Below are 19,629 nucleotides of genomic sequence, written 5' to 3' on the forward strand. Positions count from 1 at the left end.
CTTACCAGTGAATCCACCTGGGTCAGCAGTTTTCCTTGTGGGGAGGTTTAAAACAATTATAGGATCATCTTTAATCACAGGAGTCCTCCGTGTTTTTATTCCTTCTTATGTTAGTTTTAGTAAGCTGTGCTTTTCAAGGAATTTGTAGATTTCACCTAAGTCAGGGTTAGGTAAATATTTTAGGCTTTGTGGGCCAAACAGTCTCACCTTCGTTCTTGTAGTGGGAAAAGAGCCACAGATGATATATCAACAAATGGGCACAGATGTGTCCTAATAAACCTTTATTCACAAAAGCAGGCAGTGGGCCAGATCTGGCCTGTTGGTCAGTTCGCTGACTTGATCTCAGGTATAAAACTTATCTGCATAAAATTGTTCATGTCATTTAAATATTTGGTCACCTGCACTGATATCTCCTGTTTTCATTCCATGATATTGGTAATAAGCATTTAGTCCGTTTACGTTTGAGGCAATTACTGATACGGCCAGAGTCAAGTCAACTATTGGCTGTTTATTTTTAACGATCACATCCGTTTGTCCTTTCACCTCTCCTTTTTACCGAGCTAGATTAGTTAGGCATACTTTCCTCCACTATTAGGATCTGAGTTGTGCGTTCTTCTAGTATTTGTTAGCGGCTACTCTCAAGATTAAAGTAATTATCTTATCAGAATTTTCCTGAAGTTAGAAATGTTACTACTTTTAGAATAATGCACGAACTTTATAGCAGCTTGATTCCTTTGCTCCCCTCCCACCTTTCACGTAGGTAGTTTATAGGTGTTACTTGTACACGTCTTTACTACCACTGGGTACTGTTGTTGTTACTATTACTAACTCTCCCTGGTTGTTGTTGTTGTTACTGTTATTATTACTATCTCTCCCCCTATGTTGTTGTTGTTACTGTTATTATTACTAACTCTCCCCAGTATGTTGTTGTTGTTACTGTTATTATTACTAACTCTCCCCAGTATGTTGTTGTTGTTAACTGTTATTATTACTAACTCTCCCCAGTATGTTGTTGTTGTTACTGTTATTATTACTAACTCTCCCCAGTATGTTGTTGTTGTTACTGTTATTATTACTAACTCTCCCCAGTATGTTGTTGTTGTTACTGTTATTATTACTAACTCTCCCCAGTATGTTGTTGTTATTACTGTTATTATTACTATCTCTCCCCCTATGTTGTTGTTGTTACTGTTATTATTACTAACTCTCCCCAGTATGTTGTTGTTGTTACTGTTATTATTACTAACTCTCCCCAGTATGTTGTTGTTGTTACTGTTATTATTACTAACTCTCCCCAGTATGTTGTTGTTGTTACTGTTATTATTACTAACTCTCCCCAGTATGTTGTTGTTGTTACTGTTATTATTACTAACTCTCCCCAGTATGTTGTTGTTGTTACTGTTATTATTACTATCTCTCCCCCTATGTTGTTGTTGTTACTGTTATTATTACTAACTCTCCCCAGTATGTTGTTGTTGTTACTGTTATTATTACTAACTCTCCCCAGTATGTTGTTGTTGTTACTGTTATTATTACTAACTCTCCCCAGTATGTTGTTGTTAACTGTTATTATTACTATCTCTCCCCCTATGTTGTTGTTGTTACTGTTATTATTACTAACTCTCCCCAGTATGTTGTTGTTGTTACTGTTATTATTACTAACTCTCCCCAGTATGTTGTTGTTGTTAACTGTTATTATTACTAACTCTCCCCAGTATGTTGTTGTTGTTACTGTTATTATTACTAACTCTCCCCAGTATGTTGTTGTTGTTACTGTTATTATTACTAACTCTCCCCAGTATGTTGTTGTTGTTAACTGTTATTATTACTAACTCTCCCCAGTATGTTGTTGTTGTTACTGTTATTATTACTATCTCTCCCCCTATGTTGTTGTTGTTACTGTTATTATTACTAACTCTCCCCAGTATGTTGTTGTTGTTAACTGTTATTATTACTATCTCTCCCCCTATGTTGTTGTTGTTACTGTTATTATTACTAACTCTCCCCAGTATGTTGTTGTTGTTACTGTTATTATTACTAACTCTCCCCAGTATGTTGTTGTTGTTACTGTTATTATTACTAACTCTCCCTGGTGTTCTCTATTCCTTCCTCCAGCTTAGAGCTTCCAACTGGGGGCATTTTCTCCCAACATAAAGAGCAGGTCCGCTGGTGATGAGTTCTTAGCTATTTCATTCATGTATCCGTGCACTGTCTGAAGGTTATTTTTGCTGGGTAACATGTACTAAGCATAAACAGTGGGTTGGATGTTTTTATTTTTTCTTGCAGCATTCTTTCCTTTGGTCATTCCATTGGTTTGGGGCTTTGATAACATCTGTTGAAATTTCAGCCAAAATCTTACTGCTGCTTCCCTGAAGATAATCTCTTTTTTTCCCCCTAGGATTCTTTTAAGAAAAGTTTTTTTCTTTACTGTTCAGTACTCTGATCATGATATTGCTAGATTTGTTTTTCTCTTCATATATTTTCAGAATTTGAAGGGTCGTTGGATTTATAAAGTTGGAAAGCTCTCAGCCAGCCCTTCAGGATTCAAGGATTGTTTCTGCACTTCCTCTCCTTCTGGGACTCAGTTACACACTCAGACCTTTCCATCACATCTCACATCTGTCCTGTTCTCCTGAAACTTCTCTTCTTTCTCTTGTGTCAATTTATATACTTTCCACTGACCAGCTCACTAATTCTGTTCTGCTGTTTCTAATATGCCATTAATTAATTAATTAAACCCACCTATTAAATGTGTTGTTAGGGTTTTTATTTTTTAGTTTTAGAATTATTGCTCAATTTATAAAAATGGAGTCCAGGTGTCTGCTGAAAGCATCCATTCTCCTTTGTTTGCCAGAACATATTAATCATGGATATTTTAAGGTCCTTCTTTGATAACTGTATTGTTAGTTTTTAGTTGGTTGGTCCCCTTTCTATTAATTTAAAAGTTTTCGCTTGCCTTGTAAATTTAAATTAGATGCCAGACGTTGTGGGTGAAAACCTACCTACAGAGGCTCTGGATGATATTATTTTCCTCCAACAAGGGTGAAATTGCTTTTGGTTGGCAGAGAGAATTAATCCTGTTCCTGTTCAGAGCTGGGCTTGAAGGTCTGCCCTTACTCGTACTGTGTGACGCTTATTCCCAGTTTGGTCCTTCTGGAATTTGTCCAGGACACCAAAGCGTTTCCCACGCACTTGAAGGGGATGGACCTCTCCCAGCACCGGGCAGCTGCTGGAAGGTCTGCTCAGAAGTTCATCTTCCAGCTGCTGCTGTTTGGTTAATTTCTCGGTTAATTTCTGTGCATGCACAGCTCAGCAGTCATCAAATGAGGGGAATCTGTAGCAAATTTTGGGACCCTCCACTCACAGTTTCCAGCTTCTCTGTCAGTTCCTGAACTGTGACATCTGTCTCTTCAGCCCGGGAAGATGCTGCTTTTTGCTTTGCTCCAATATCTGTGTCACCGGGTTGCAAAGTCCTTCCATAGAAAAAGGCGTACATGTGGCATCACTTCGTGTTCTTTCCTTCTTTCAAGGGTTGCAATCCCTCCAGTTTCTTTGTCTGCTATGTTGCTTCCAAGTGCCGCCAAACAGTTTTTTATTTGTTTGTTTCTTCTTGTTTAGCTTTTGTAGGTTTACAGGCGGGATCATCTGATACAAGCTATCCTGTCACACCTACAGCTGGAAAGGCTGTGTCATCTTATTGCTTATTTTCAGATAAGATTAAAATCATCCAGACCAGTGATGTTATCCAAATCTCCACATGATTAGTAATGAAGATGTATGTGTTATGATTGTGCTATAGCAATTTATTTCTCTGCAAACTACACTGAGTGCTGTTGTCCAAATTGATTCCTATTTACAGCTCCCACGCAACCTGGCAGACCAGTGAGGCTTCTCCTCTGAGCAGATGTCAGCTGCTCCTCTGAGGTATGAAACATTGTTTCAGGATGCCCCAGGTCTAGAACTTTCCCTAGTTCTCACAGATCCTAGGTGCGCATTTTCGATTGGGCTTTTTAAGGCTGTACCATTTATTTTGGGGAACTCTACACTATATTCAGTCGCTGAATAAGTCAGTGTCTAGTCTTGGTATTTCTCCTCATTTTAGTCCAGATTTCACTGAATTTGAAGGCTTTTTTCTATAGTTTATAATTTAAGGATGTAGTTGTCTCCTAGTTTCATAGTAGATGAAATTTTCAGTCTTTTTCTTACAAAGTTTGGGTCATTTTCAGTTGGCAACCAGAGAGGAATAAAAACAACTGTCCTCTGTAATCTTCCGTCTGTGATCATGAGTTCTATGTAGGAAGTAAAATCAATACAATTGATGACTGATTTGAACACAAATTCTCAATGTGAGTAATAAGCTTCCAGAGGTGATCACTGGCTCTTGGTGGAGGTGAGAGGGATAAAGAGATCTCAGTTAATACTATGGTTGTGGTCCTCTAAGGGGCCACAGTGTACAAACACAGAGTACCTGTGAGGTTCAAATGTCCTGTGGGGAGGGCTTTAGGGAAAGAGCATCCAAAAGTCTCCTTGGGGGTTGATAATGGTTCAAAGATTGAGAAACAAAGCATTAGCAGGAGGATTGCGGAGAGTTAAAACTAGGGCGGCTTCCAGCTTTTGACTTGGGAACTAAGTGGATAATGGGGTAGAAAAAATGTAATTACACTGTTTAAATACTAAATACTATTAATTTAATTATATTTAATTAATTTAATTATATTAATTAAATATAATTTAATTTAATATTAAATTATATTAAATAAATTTGTTTATTATGTGTTCTAAGAAATGTTTAGGGACCTTAGTGTTTAGGGACCTTAGGGACCAAATGATGAGTTAAACATATATCTGTGTATTTCCAGTCTACCATAAATTCAGTTAAATATATATGCGTACACACACACACACACACACACAGTTGAACAAAAGCTGGTATACAATATTCAGTAAATAGTGAAACATTAGAAAGTCATCTCTCAAAAGGGAATCCTTCTATATTGTTGGTGGGAATGTAAACTGGTGCATCCACTATGGAGAACAGTATGGAGGTTCCTCAAAAAACGAAAATAGAATTACCATGTGACCCAGCAATCCCACTCCTGGCCATATGCCTGGGGAAAACCATAATTCGAAAAGACACATGCACCCCAATGTTCACGGCAGCACTATTTACAATAGCCAAGACATGGAAGCAGCCTAAATGTCTATCAATAGAGGAATGGATAAAGAAGACGTGATAAATATATACAATGGAGTATTACTCAGCCACAAAAAGGAACGAAATTGTGCCATTTGCAGCAACATGGATGCAACTAGAGATTATCATACTAAGTGAAGTGAGTAAGACAGAGAAAGACAAATATCATATGGTATCACTTATATGTGGAATCTAAAAAATGATACAAACAAACTTATTTACAAAACAGAAACAGACTCACAGACATAGAAAACAAACTTATGGTTACCAAAGGGGAAAGGGGGTGGGGGAGGGATAAATTAGGAGTTTGGGATTAACATATACACACTACTATATGTAAAATAGATAACCAACAAGGACCTACTGTATAGCCCAGGGAACTATACTCAATATCTTGTAATAACCTATAATGGAAAAGACTCTGAAAAGAATATATATATATATATATATATATATATATATATATATACATATATATATATATATATAAAGATTCACTTAAAACCACAGAGCATCTGACATACACTATCGTTTTATTCTCACACAGTCCTGTGAGGCAGGAGTGGCAGGTATGATTCTCATTTTTCAGATGACTATACACATAATAAAATATATATATATATATATATATATATATATATATATATAAAGATTCACTTAAAACCACAGAGCTAGGGATCATGTCTGGTTTGCTCCACACCATACAGTAGGTATCAACTATCCTACCTCCATATAATAGACACCCAATAAATGACTGGTGAATGGGTGAATGAGTGAATGAATAACTAAATAGGAAAATAACTTAAGTTCTACAGAAGCTGTGTACTTGGTGAAGGTCTCAGTGTTGGTTAGTGATAGTATCAAAGCAGATATAGATAGATGGACTGATAGCTAGATATATAGATAGAAGATAGAGAGATAGATAGATAATAGCTAGATGATAGATGTTAGACGATAGATATATATAGATGATAAGTGATAGACAGATAGATAGATGATAGTGGCAGCATATATTTTCAGTTCTTTATTTACTTCTGCATATATAATCTATTTCCTACTTTATTTCCTACTAACTAATCATATTAATTTTCCCTTTTCCACACTCTCTTGCATGCCTCAACTTCCTCACACTTGATCTGGCTACGTTCCCCAATGTCCTTCTTCGTATCTGAGATTCACACCTGACAACTTTCTGGAACTAGAAACTTAATTCACATAAAAGATATAACTAACTACAGACTAAACTAATGCTGTAAGTGTGATACTACAACTAAATCATTTTTATTATTTAATATGTGGGAAACATATCACTAAAATTAGACATTTAGCATGTATTTTATATCACTAAAGTAAATGTAAATAGTAAGAGTCTTTTATAGCTTTATCTTTTATACGTTTTGATAAAATCAAATCAAGAATTTATGCACAGATACAACAACGTATTTTGGGCAGATTTAGTTAAAAGTTTTAGAAGGAAATAATACCTGACAGTGTTTTGAAAATAAGGGTAAATCTCTTTGCAGTGATTTGATCGATAATGACCGATCAGAGTTCCCTTCCGAATCCTGGTTTCATAATGACATGGTAGGTTCTGTGGGCACGTTTCCATCCACTCTGAGCAGAGCCTAACACTAGAGGGTCTGTCAACCCTGTCCCACTCTAAAGGGGGCAACAACGAAGATGCAGGATGACAGAGGCAGCCAAAGGCCATAGAGAACTCTGCCCAGAAGAGTGATCTTTCCTAAGGGTCTGGAAAACACAGCCTTTCAGAGAATTCTTGAATCTGGATAAGGCCTCCTTCTCAGGGTTGTTCTCAGTTGTCATACATAACACCTCTTTATACACGTCTACTCCGACCATAAACATATAAGATCTAGATGACCTGCCGTCCCCATTGGCTTCCCGTCCCCGTTTCCAGCAAGGTTTTCTCCACACCTTAAATTTGCACTTCAGACCGAGGATCTCAGTGGCTGTTACCAGGCTTCTGTCCTGGGTTACACGGGTTGCAGCTGACAAAGGGCGGGGCAGCCTCGACTGGCTGGGCTCTGGATGGAATGAAGTCTACGTGATTTCTCACGGCCGTCAGGCGTTTGGAGCGGGGAAGGCTCACTTCAGTATTTCCTAGAGCCTATGAAAACAACTGGACATCTGCACAAACTCACACACTTACATCTGGGGTTTCTCAGCATCACTCACTGCAGAATAGGGACCTCAGAGGGAGGGGTACTATTGGACCAAACCCTTCTGAAGAGCCAAAGCTCTAGCACTTGTCAGATTTTGCGTCTGTCCATATGGCTGTTGGGATGGGAAACTTTCTAAATATGCCCTCGGCTTCACAGGTCTCATCACTGATGTCATTTTAGCATTGAATTTACTTTTTTTTATTTCTGCCTTTAAAAACTTCACTAGTTTTAAAAGATAGGTGTGCAGAGTGAAAAAGAAAAATAACAACAACAAATCTATGAGCTTTACGATAAGAAAGACCTAGAGTCTATTGACAGCATCATTATTTGCTATTTATGGCCCTGGACAATTTCTTCAAATCTCAGATATCTCATTTTCTCATTTATAAAATAAACAGAAACATCTACTTTGTTGGACGATGGGGAATCATCCTTGTAAACTACCTTCAACTATAAAATAAACAGTAGCTGTCCATGTTATTATTCCAAGCCCATTACCTTACTGGCCATGAAATTCTGATAACTGTGGTGCAGTGGTCATTCTTCCAGGTGTAGCAAAATGGTTTTGTATCAATCTACAGAATGTGAAGGCCTGATATTAAAGGGTTGGGTTTTTTTGTTGTTTTGATTTGTTTGTTTGTTTGCCTGTCAGCATCCCGCACTGGCCATGCTCCCCAGGTCCACTGCCACCGTCTGAATAAAGGGGCCCCCGGCATCCGTTGTGCCCAGCTTCATGTGCTTGGTGTCCTGTCACCTTGGCCACAGCAGACTGAACCGAAGATTGGCATCTGAGTCCAAAGCAGCCTCTAAGGACCTCTTTATTCCAGGATCACTAACTGCTCCCTTAATCTATGGCCCACCTGGGCTCCCTCATTAAATTCCACCCCCCCCTCAAGAATCTCTGCTTGCCTCTGGGCTGTAATCTACCTTTGCCCCCATGTCATTTATCCGTTCCCAGCTTCCGTTTCTCCTCACCATTCAAGGGGCCTTTCTCTGCTGGAGCTCCCTCTTTCCTTCCTCCCTCCCTCCTTTCTTCCCTTGGTTCATTCATTCCTTTCTTCCTTCACCTCCCCCCCCCCCCCCCCGCCCACCCCCATCACTTGTCCTCCCGTGCCTTAGATCTCACCACCAGTTCAAGATGCAATTCTCTTTTCCCTGCCCTGGCATTTTCCCTCTAACTTGGTATATGGTCCCTAGGGCCACAGTTCTTCTTGCTACAATTATTTATTTATTTATTTTGCTTTAAATATTATCCTTTTAAGTGAGTAAATTTTTTAAAAATTAAGAAAATAGTAGCACATTAAATATGAACTACTATTTCTAGCAAAGTGGTAGAGGAGATAGTCTGAAAAATCCTTTCCCTCCCCAATACCTAGAAATGATGGGAAAATGACAACAGATACCTGTTAAAATACAAACCTATGTTCACAGGAAAGAAAGGAAAATCCCTGTGGCCTAAAGACCAAGAAGGGACTGAAAACAGATTGCTAAGTGAGTTATGAATGTCTTGGGAGGCTCTGCAGATGAGAAATTTAGAGCCTTGAGTCCAGGGTCAGAGGGGACTTAGAACTGAAATCCCTGCATGAACCAAGACCCTTGGAGAACAAGGGACAATGTGGGTCTAGGTCTAAGTCCTAAGGAATCTTCACTGGTGGCATTGATTTGCATAAATAAACAAACAATTAAAAAAATACAATGCATATATTTCAGGAAGATGGAGAATGCTTCCCAAATGAAGATCTAAGATGCAAGAAAAATGGTTAGCAAAGAAACTAGAAAGTACGTGGGTTACTCTAAAGCATTTAAAAAAATAACATCCAATAATGGGAGAAAGAAAACAATATATAATTAAAACACTGGACAAAAAATATGCAAATGGTGGAGGGATGGTAAAGGAGCTAAAGTGTATAGAGTCATTTTTTTTCCTCTGGGGGGAGTAGAAGTAATTTTAACTTTTAGATTTATTACTTAACGAAATATATATTCTCGAAATACTAAATTAGGCACTAAAATCATAGAAATAATATAATTTCCAGAATAATAGAGAAAGAAATGAAATAAAAACAATTTGATTCAAAACCAATCAGGAAAGAGGAAAAAATAGAATAATAAATATTGAAAACATAAAACAAGATAGTAGAAAGAATTCCAAATACGTAAGAAATCAAAATAAATGTCAATGCATTAGTTAGCCAATTAAATGATACAGATTGTCAAGCGAGAAGGAAAAAAGAAAATCTAAGTCCAGTTCTATGATGGTTACAAGAGATATAACTCACACATAACTCATACCCTTTAAGAGAAAGACTAAAAATAAAAGGATGTGAAAAGTTAGACTGAACACTAGTTTAAAATTTGTCGTGTAAGACAAAATAGACTTTAAAGCAAAAAACTATTATTAGAGATAAAGAGATTCACTACATAAAAATAAAGAGGTTAAATCACAGGGCTCTCAATTCTGGCTCTACTGCCTACTGCCAAGTAAAGTTAATAGGTTGCTTCATTTTATTTTATTTATAAAATGAGATTATTAACTGTTACACTCCTGAGCCGTTACAGCACTCATGATATTGTGTGCTGTATACATGTGTTACGCAGTCATGGCAAAATATGAAAGTGACACGTGAAATAGGTGAAGTTTCGGAAGCACTGGTTTTGAGTGAAAGGATATCGTATCCATTTCAAATAACAGAATAATTACCACAGAAATATGAAGATTTTCCTGAAGCACCGGTATTTAACGTTGATAACCAGAGCTCATGCTTGGTGACCATTAAAACTGTTAGCTACCCATCCACATAATACTCCCAGGTTTATAATCAGCAGTCAGTTCTCCAACATGCAGATATAAACACATAAACACAGAAGATAATTAGAAACTTAAGAATCTGTTAGAAAATTCCCATTTTATATGTCTTGGCATAAAAATATAGTAACAATTTGACGGCCTCTCAAAACAGTCACCCTGCTATTTGATCGCTAATAGAGCACAGAGCATCCTTCACATAGCTGGTCTATGTGGTAATTAGAGCACATCAAAGACAAAAGGGTGGCATAAGTGGCCCTTGAGGAAGCCCTCATATGCTGTGGAAACTACAGAGCACTGAAGCAGAGTCAGTCAGTGTCTTAGCAAAGGAGTGGGTCTCTTACACCCGAGCCTAGCCTGAATCCAAAGCTGGTACTTCTGGACATCGGTCATAGCCCCAGAGTGAATGCACTGCTCCTGGCCTCTGTGTCGAAAGCCAAGATCACAGCTACAAACATATCCTGTACCGTGAACAGGAACTGGAAGCCCAAAGTTGAAATTATTTTCTCTTTGAAAACTATTCCTAGGGAATAAATTGGTTGTATTTGAAAGCTGCTTTAATATTGTCAATTCACTTTAGGATTTATCACCTATGTTATTTTCCTTGCACTTAAAAGATGTATAAACTTTATACCTTTCTAATAATCTATTACACTGAAGATGTGCTGTTAGCAGTACATAAGTTATCGATAATTTCTTGTATATTGTGGGGAAAATAATAATTAAGCAGGGAGAATTATGTTCTTATTTTATTTAACAACGGAATAGTAAATTAAATGTGTAACTTCCTTTAGGATAATTAAATCAAATTGGAAAGTTATACTCACTGTACACAATCAGTTATGATTTAGACAATATCACAAATAGACAATATCACAAATAGACTAACATGTATTACAAGTAAAGTTATTAATATGGTTTGTTTTTGAGCTTTCAAAGATTTTATTTCAGCTTGACTAAGATACGTTTTTACACCCTCTTCCAAACACACACTAAGACTTATTTTTCTCATTAAAGAAAAGTTTCTAATTATCATTATCTACAATTTCCATTGAACGTGCTCTTTAAAATCTTTTAAATGTTAAAAATGATCTAATTTAATCCTAAGAGAAGAAATAAAGCTACAGGGAAATAGATTTCTACAAATAACAAAAAGTCACGACGTACTTTACAACTCCATGTGTAGAGTAGTTATTTTTTCTCAATTGACAGACATTGTCTCTAAGATCTAATTACAAATGATCATTTCAACAAATAACTCCCATCTTCATAAGATATCCTGGGTTTCTATTCAATTTTGAAAACTTTATTATAACTGACCATTTTTATTGTTTATTATACAGGAAGCATTTCCCTAATACTCTGCTGACCTTCCCAGAATTTAACTAAACATATCTTAGTAAATCTAAAATGAATTGACAGAGTAGAACAGTAAGAACAAAGCAGGCTGGAGCTGTTCAAACTGGACCAGCGCAGCTTCCCCTTAAACTGTCTTAAAGGTTTGCAAGGCACGCCCTCACCAGGAGAATCTACTCACCTGCCCCGATAGCTCTAACTGGCTACTCTAAGGACTGTCGTGTGACTTACAGTCATAAGTCAAGAGTATTTTGTTTATGTTACGGATGTGGTGCGGTATAACAATTCAGATGTGTGGCACATTCAGTCATAAGGTATATTAATAAGTATGGTTTAGTAATTTTACCATAAAGGTAGAGAGCTTTTAAAGGGCACATGGTACAGTCTTTCCACCTCTCTACAGCTTTAATCTAGTCACAGGAAATAATAATGGTCCACTCATCAGTCTTGGACAATTAAAACGAAGAAATGCCATAAAAGAAGCCACTAGAAGATCGCCAAAATATATTTCCTTTCTCGGATATTCAGTATCCAGCATCTTTCACTGTGTTCCAGTTTGTTCTCTCCTCCCCATCAAATCTCCATGTCATTTTCCTTTCTTTTTAGTACTTTTGTAGATCTCAGTAGACTTTGTTTTTCTATAGTACACCAGGCGAGCATGCGAAAGTGTGTGGCTAGCTCTAAGAATTCCCTCTTGGGCACTCCTGACTGTATTCAGTGTCAGTAGGCATAACAATGAATAAGTATATAAAATGAAAGCTTCCTTTAGTATTCTGAGCTGTTAATTGCTCAGATGATTTTGCAGTTAAGTATTTTTCAAATGCCATCACAGAAAATCCAGATTCTTTTTACATGGTATCCCGTATTCCCTTGCTGAGTTGAAGAACTATCGTGAAATAAAGGGATCTTCTGTAATATTTTTCAAGCATAATTGCAATAATAAGATTGATTTTCTGGAAGATATTAACCTAGGCACTCATTCTCTATCACAATTTAAAATATCAAATAATTTAACCTACAATGTTTTAAAATCCCCCAATAAATGTAAGCGTATTTCCTTCAGTATACGCTAATTATTACACCTAGTGACATCACCTTCCAGATTTGAGTAAATTTACAGTTGCAAGATTAATATTTGTGTATAGAAGACAACTCCTCTTAAAAAGCTCTCAAGTCTTTCAAACTACGAATGTAGAAAAAGATAACTGCTTTTGAAAATATTCTTTCAAAAGGAGATGATAAAAAGACCAAAAACTATTTGCATCAAAATCCACTTAGATATAGAAAGGCAACGTTACAGATCAAGGCAAACCTTTGTCACAAACGTGAATGCTGCTGGGAAATTGTTGCTTTTGACAGAACTTCTAAAACTGTATAACATCTGAGAGCAATTATAGGATTACGCTTGCATTTGCTTTTATAGCTTGATTTTGTATAAAACATCTGAAATTTGTCTGCCTGGAAAGAAATGGTTATATGATAAAGATGAAAAAAAAAATCAGAGCTATGTCATGAAAATTCAGCCTCTTTTTGAGGTGAACATCTTCTTTGATGTTAAAAAAAGCATAGAGCACTCAAAAACTCAACATATTCCTTCTGGGCTTCTAGTATATGTGCATTTTTATCATCAATTATGCCACCTCTACTAATATACTTTGCATGTTTTGTGGTTGGATAAGAAAACATTCTTCGAGGAATATTTAAGCCAATACGAAATTAAAATTGTAACTCACGTGCAGAACAAGTCTGAAAAAGTAGGAACGTCAAATCTTTATTGATGTTTATTATTTTGAAGTATTAAGTGTTGATTTTGTCCTGTAAGAATCATCCTAGAAATTACTGAGATTTTAAGTAGTTTTAATCCGTGACAACAATTTTAGAATAACTTTTAATTCTTTATATCTACAAAAGGTTAATTACCCTAATATAAACATTATAGTGTATGTTTTTCTACTATAGTTCCCTGTAGACAGAAACTTTGAAAACATGAAGTATGTTTTAGGCTATTTTGAATGAAGCATTTAGCATGCATCTGCGGGGAGAGATGCCCTTTTTCAATTCACACAGAAACACATGGTCTAGCTGGTCCATCCCCAAATGGTCAAGGTATTTTTTGCCTAATCATTATCTCAAACACAAAAGATTCAGAATATGGCCCATGAGTTCCTAATATTCTGAAAATGACCTTTTAGAGATAGATCATCCAAATATATTTGTATTTTTCAACCTATACACATCTGATAAGTGCTTAATTTTATTCGTCCCCCAAACAGGCTTTTTAAAGCTTTCCGTACAGCCTTTTATCTCTTAGGCAGAAGGGTGCTGATTATCTAAAACAGAATTTCCCAAACTTCACTCAAAAACTATGCAACACATTCATGGATGTCCCTGTGAAATAGGCATTCCAGAATGAAATAACTTTGGTATGCGCTGGAATAAGCAAAGATAAACAAGTTGTTACAAGAGAGAACGTCTCAAAATGTTAAGAACAATAGGGTGTACTATGAATCGTTAACAGGAAAGTGTAGCAAGCAGTGTTTGGGAAACGCTGGCCTATATATCATACTGTGCAGACCACTGCTCATTTCAGATGTGCTTATCTTGACATCTTCTTGGTTCATAGCATACTTGGATAGAAGGCGTCAAAACCACACGTGGTACTTTACACACTACGGTTCTGTATGATACTGGTAGGATCAAGTCAGTGGTTTCTCCCTGTGGTCCTTCAGGAGGACAGTGGACACTTGGCTGACTTTTACGTACTGAGCACTGTCTTCAGGGGATGCTACAGTGTCTTCTAAATCCTTCTAATGACTTCCAGATGAAAACCCATCCAAGGCAATGCATAGTAAAACACTTCCTGTGTCACGGGAAGATGTGAGTGAAGACATATACCCCTGAACAACACGGGTTTGAACTGCATGGATCCGCTTACATGGGGATTTTTTCAATAAATATAGTACTAAAATTTTCAGTCCATAGACCTTTAAATAAACTAAGTGTGGGGAAAATTTTGTGTTCAGTTAGAGATCGCAATATGTGGAATCAAAAGAACTAGGGTTTGAGTCCCGATTCTATCCTAACCATTGTTCAAGGGTCAGCTGTGCAGGGAATCAGGATATAAAAACAGGTTTCAAACTCTTAAACAGATTATAATCTCCTTGAGTATGCGGCCTAGATATTATACTTTCACGAAGTCTTGGAAAATAATAGCCTTTACGCTTGATAGGAACTCAAAAGTTTGCTGGTACCTATTATGAAATGTAAATACATCTATTATTATATTGATCACATTTTTCATGTTTTATCCATGAACTTGAATAAATAAAATTTTAAAACCTATGCAGGTGTTAGTTACTAAAAAAAAAAACACAGAAATGCAAAGCAGTACTATATTGAGAAAAATCATTACTCATAGTGTTATAAGAATTGGGAATATTTAAAGTTGAAGAGCCTGCAACTCTTTGATGTCATTTTTAATCACAAACCCTCCTCTCAGGTTTTTACCATAGGGCTGATGGTGGACCCAAAGTAACTCTGTGTGTGTGTGTGTGTGTGTGTGTGTGTGTGTGCGTGTTGGGGGGGTGTACATGTGTGTCCGTGTGCCTGTGAGGATATTTAGGGGGAAGAACATACATGAAAAGATGTAAGAAGGAAGACCTGCCCCTCCCATAGCTCATCTTACCCTCTTTGCTCCTCCTAAGTGTTCTAAGAAATCAAACATGCACCACATATGAAGAATTCCTGATCTAAAGTACGGGACTACGGGAAAATACTTCTTCACGTTAGCTTCAGGGGAAACTTGTTTAGCCATTAGCTTAACTGACTGCATTGACATAATCCACTTACGTAAAAATAACTGAGCTCAAATGTGCTCTAAACCACAGAGAAGGGAAAGGGAAGCCGGAAACAGGGAAATGCCCTCAGAAAACAGATTTGTCATTAAGAAATTTATTTGCACCCTTCCTGGGTCTACTCCATCCCCACCACCTTCAATACGTAATAAAAGTTATATGAATCAAGGAGGCAAAAAATCCTCTATCTTCTGCTTCTTGTCATGATCTAGTTATAGTGAGTGTTATCTGATAAACTAGCATTTTCCCACAGAGTAACCTTGGCTCCAATCACTACCATGAAGCTCTTTCTCTTCCTTTGTATAAAATCATAGTTCCTTGTTGTTGAGGCCCCTACAATTTCTCTGTTCTTTGCTTTCTTCCTCAAAAATCATACAGCCAAATTTCCCCTGAAGAACCTATTCTGAAATTTCAAGAGAATGACAGTGGACCCACATATTATGCTCACAGTTGGTTGGTAACATGAATTCTGTGAATTAGTCATTCTTTACAGCATAGGACTCAGGGTACGTGGCTCTATTGTGAACATAAAATTACTTCAAGATTTACGGTTTTGTAGTTATTGAGTAAATTGTTTTTAGCGACTAAAAGTGAAAAAAGTCTTTAAGCCCTATTTATCAGTATTCTTGCTAAACCGAATAGGTTTTGAAACATAATATCTTAATAATATTTCAATAGAAAGGAATTGATTATAATCGTTTTTACCCCTCTATCCTAGCAGCTCAATACGGTTACATTCCTCAGCTCTTTTCATTCTTTCTTAAATTTTAGAGAACTTAATATCCTATTAGGACCAGATGCTGAGAATATTCAAAATAGAGATAAAACGTTCTCTTAATGTCTTGATCGATTGGAATTGCTCCTGCAGAATCTCAGTGTGGCACTGTTAATTAACAGTAAGATAATTGGTCTCAATTTGCTTCAACATGTGAGCTAGGTGCAGAGAAATCCAGGAAGACGGAATGCCTCAGGATACATCATCAAAACGTGCGATCATAAAAGGCTTTTGGAATATTAGGAAGATAGTTGCTCCTGTTTTGAACATTTATATTTCTTGGTCCTCTCATCAACCCCAAAGTGCCTTCAGTGAAACTTCTACTCCTGGAAACCACTTAAGAACAAATATAAAACATGCCTTGTCCATACTGAGTCTGCTGTACTGAAAATGGCGCCAGAGTCCTGAGGTCTTTTCCCTTTCGGCAGAGTTATTTGTCTTGTGAGAATCAAGATAACTGTCGGTGATTTAAACAAACGTCATACAAACTTCTTACAGCTCCCCTCCTGTAGAAGAGGGGTGTGTATTTTGTTATCACATCCACCTGAAGGCAGACCAGCTGCTATGTGATTGAAGGCATGATCAACAAACTACAGCCTAGGGGAAAGTGCAGCCCGCTCTCTGTTGTTCTGTAAATAAAACTTTATTGGAATAGGGCTATGTTCACTTGTTTGCAGAGCTTCCGCACCTCAGTGGCAATGTAGAGCGTCGAGACAGAGATTGTCCTGCAGAGCCTGAAATATTTACTATGGGGTCCTTTACAGAGAGAGCTTTCTGACACTGGACTAAAGAATGCTTTGTGGATTTAATCACTTTAGAAGGAACTTTAGAGCAATCTCTAAAATATGACTCTGGTTACAGCCCCATCTTATAGTAAGTACCAAAGAGTCCAGGCAACGTTACACAACACTGAATCAACGCCGAACTCACTCTAGTCCCAGTAGTTTCAATGAAATGTTTCTGCTACTTGACCTGAACTCTGTTTGAGTGAGAACACTCAGGAAGCGCGGTGCATTTTTACCCGGTTTGTACACACAGTGGCATCCACTCACCTGGTCCTGCCCCTGGGCCGCTCAGATTGCTCGGACAGGAAGCTGGTGCTACTGGTCCTGGAGATGGCAGACACGTCGCTGACGTCACTGTCTGAGGATCTGGCGGAGACGCTGTCGCAGCTTCGGTACTGATCTGTATGTACGTTATACTAAGGACGGAAAACAAGAGAGCGTGAGCTCTGTCATCGGAGGCTGGCAAACAGAGACACACATGGTTAGGCTAACGGCTACTCAGCCCACATCAAGCAAAAGTGCACTTTCGTAAACACAGGTGTAGAGTCTAAAAGGGCCCAAACGCTAGCATGATACATGGGTTCCAGTATCACAAACCGGCCCCCTTTGAATGGTAAGGAGTGGTTTATAAGGACTGAATCGTAAAACGAGAGTGTCAATGCTTCGGTGGAAAATGCATTGAATAAATGATTTGCACATACTTAAGACCTCAGAATTGTATTGTTTATTTTTTCTAGTACATCAGTTCATCTTCCCTTGCCTGGGTTTTCATCGTTGCCTACAGATTCCACTCACCTTCTACTCTATCCATGGGGTAGACTGCTTCCATCTGTCTGTGCTTCCTGAGTCTAAAACTTATATTCAATTTACCTACACACTTTCCCTATGCTAAGACATCACATTCTTTCAAATGTAACCAAAAAACACATCTCTCTGCAAAAAAGCACTGACATGAGAGCAGAAGGATTGTGCCAAAGACATTGTAGAGAAGGAGGTAAAGACGGGACTTTGACTTTCTTGCTATTATGGCTTAATTAGTTATTTTCAGGTTTAAACTATCAACTAAGTGCTGAAAGTAAAAAATGGATTCCTATTAAAATTTCGAGATACACTATATCTCATATTTAAATGTGTCTTTATATTTGTCTCTAGTATTCATTACCTGAGGTCTTAGAAAGCATTAGGTGAAAGATGAAAACTTGTGAAGATTTCAAAGCAGTTAATCTACTCTTTTTTTCTACTTCACTCTTAGTGCAAAGAATCACACAGTGAAGAGCTTTATACAGTCTCTATTTTTATTTTTCTATGTGTGTTTTAATCATAATAAATAGGAAGGTTATATAAGTATCTACAACTTTAAAATAACAAATATATACTTGATTTTCTATTGTTAGGTACTGGAAGGTAAGATAATATAACTTCTTATATAAAATAAAAGAACACATAACTAAAGGGACACATGACAAAACATTGGGTATTTAAGTTTCTTATCAAGCATTTATGTCCTAAGGTGTGAAAATATCAAATGTTTGCTAAACTTGTAGAAAAACTCACCCATCCTCTCAGTTCCATATCAAATGAGTTTTAATATATCTAAAATAATCCGAACACTCTATTTCTAAAAATTTGTATAAACAATTGTCTTGCTAAAGAGTACTAAATAAAGTGATGCTAAATTGTAGATCTGTATATACAAAAAGAACTATAAGACAATAATACTTTTTAAAAACTTCTAGAGAAAGGATCATGTTTATTTAATAATCCTTCAAGTGTTAGTAGCTCAGGCCTAGGGTATTTAAATGTTAGTTTTAATTTTTCATCTCTCACGTGTATGTTTTGGGCAAAGAATTTCACATCAAGCATGAAAACAATTTCAAATTCATAGAGTATCTATAAAATTATCTTTCCAAAGAATTTTTTCATAATTGCATGATCTGTTTTTGAAAGCCATGTGCTTCATTATAATCCAAAAGGACATGCATATATGCTATTATGTTCAGAACTGAGCTATTTATATAACTTCATGTATGATTTAAAATTAATATGATTTATGATAAAGTAACATGATAATGTTTTAGCACTAACTTCTTTCCTATCTGATAGCGTGGTGCTGACTGACAGGATTCATTTCAATAAGAACTGTTTTTTATTTACAGAATAGATGTAAAAAGTAGGCTCACACAGTGGAATCTGAATTTAATTCTGTTACTGGGGCACAAACATATTTCCTATATGACTTGTTTCTGAAACTATTTTGCTATGTAAATATGTTATGTGATTATGATAATGTCTCCAAACATTGAAATGATAGCTTGTCCATGAGAGAATATGAATGAATTGGTTTCTAATACAATAAAAATTTGCCCAGCTGTAAGAGGTTTTCTGGCATGGCGTGACCCCAGCACAAATTCTCCCCTTATTTGACAAATGCCAATAATAAGCAGTGTAGACTATAACATAAGATCATGTGAGTGTGCATGGAATTATTTCTCCAACTAAGCAAATCCTCCGTTTCTATAAATCATGTCTTCTTCTCCTTTTTGTCTATAGACTTTTGCTATTCCAGCCACGAGATAAAACAAGGGATTTTAAAAGATTCCAGCCACGAGATAAAACAAGGGATTTTAAAAGACTGTCATATTAAAAATTTTTTATATTGGAGTAAAGAATAACCCA

General features: G+C 36.8%; 1 protein-coding gene across 50 annotated transcripts in view; it reads right to left on the reverse strand.

Moving 5' to 3' along the window:
- RIMS1 (regulating synaptic membrane exocytosis 1) overlaps positions 1-19,629 on the reverse strand; it is a 473,777-nt gene that overhangs the window by 76,203 nt on the left and 377,945 nt on the right. For 38 of the 50 annotated variants that reach the window (XM_067702789.1, XM_067702799.1, XM_067702788.1 and 35 more), the window contains one exon: positions 17,221-17,369. The exons of the other annotated variants lie outside the window; for them this stretch is intronic. In XM_067702789.1, coding sequence (XP_067558890.1) covers positions 17,221-17,369 — 149 coding nt within the window. The remainder of the gene's footprint in view (positions 1-17,220; positions 17,370-19,629) is intronic. 50 annotated transcript variants of the gene reach the window in all.

The sequence above is a fragment of the Pseudorca crassidens genome, chromosome 13 (genome assembly GCF_039906515.1).
Source record: "Pseudorca crassidens isolate mPseCra1 chromosome 13, mPseCra1.hap1, whole genome shotgun sequence".
Lineage (NCBI taxonomy): Eukaryota > Metazoa > Chordata > Mammalia > Artiodactyla > Delphinidae > Pseudorca > Pseudorca crassidens.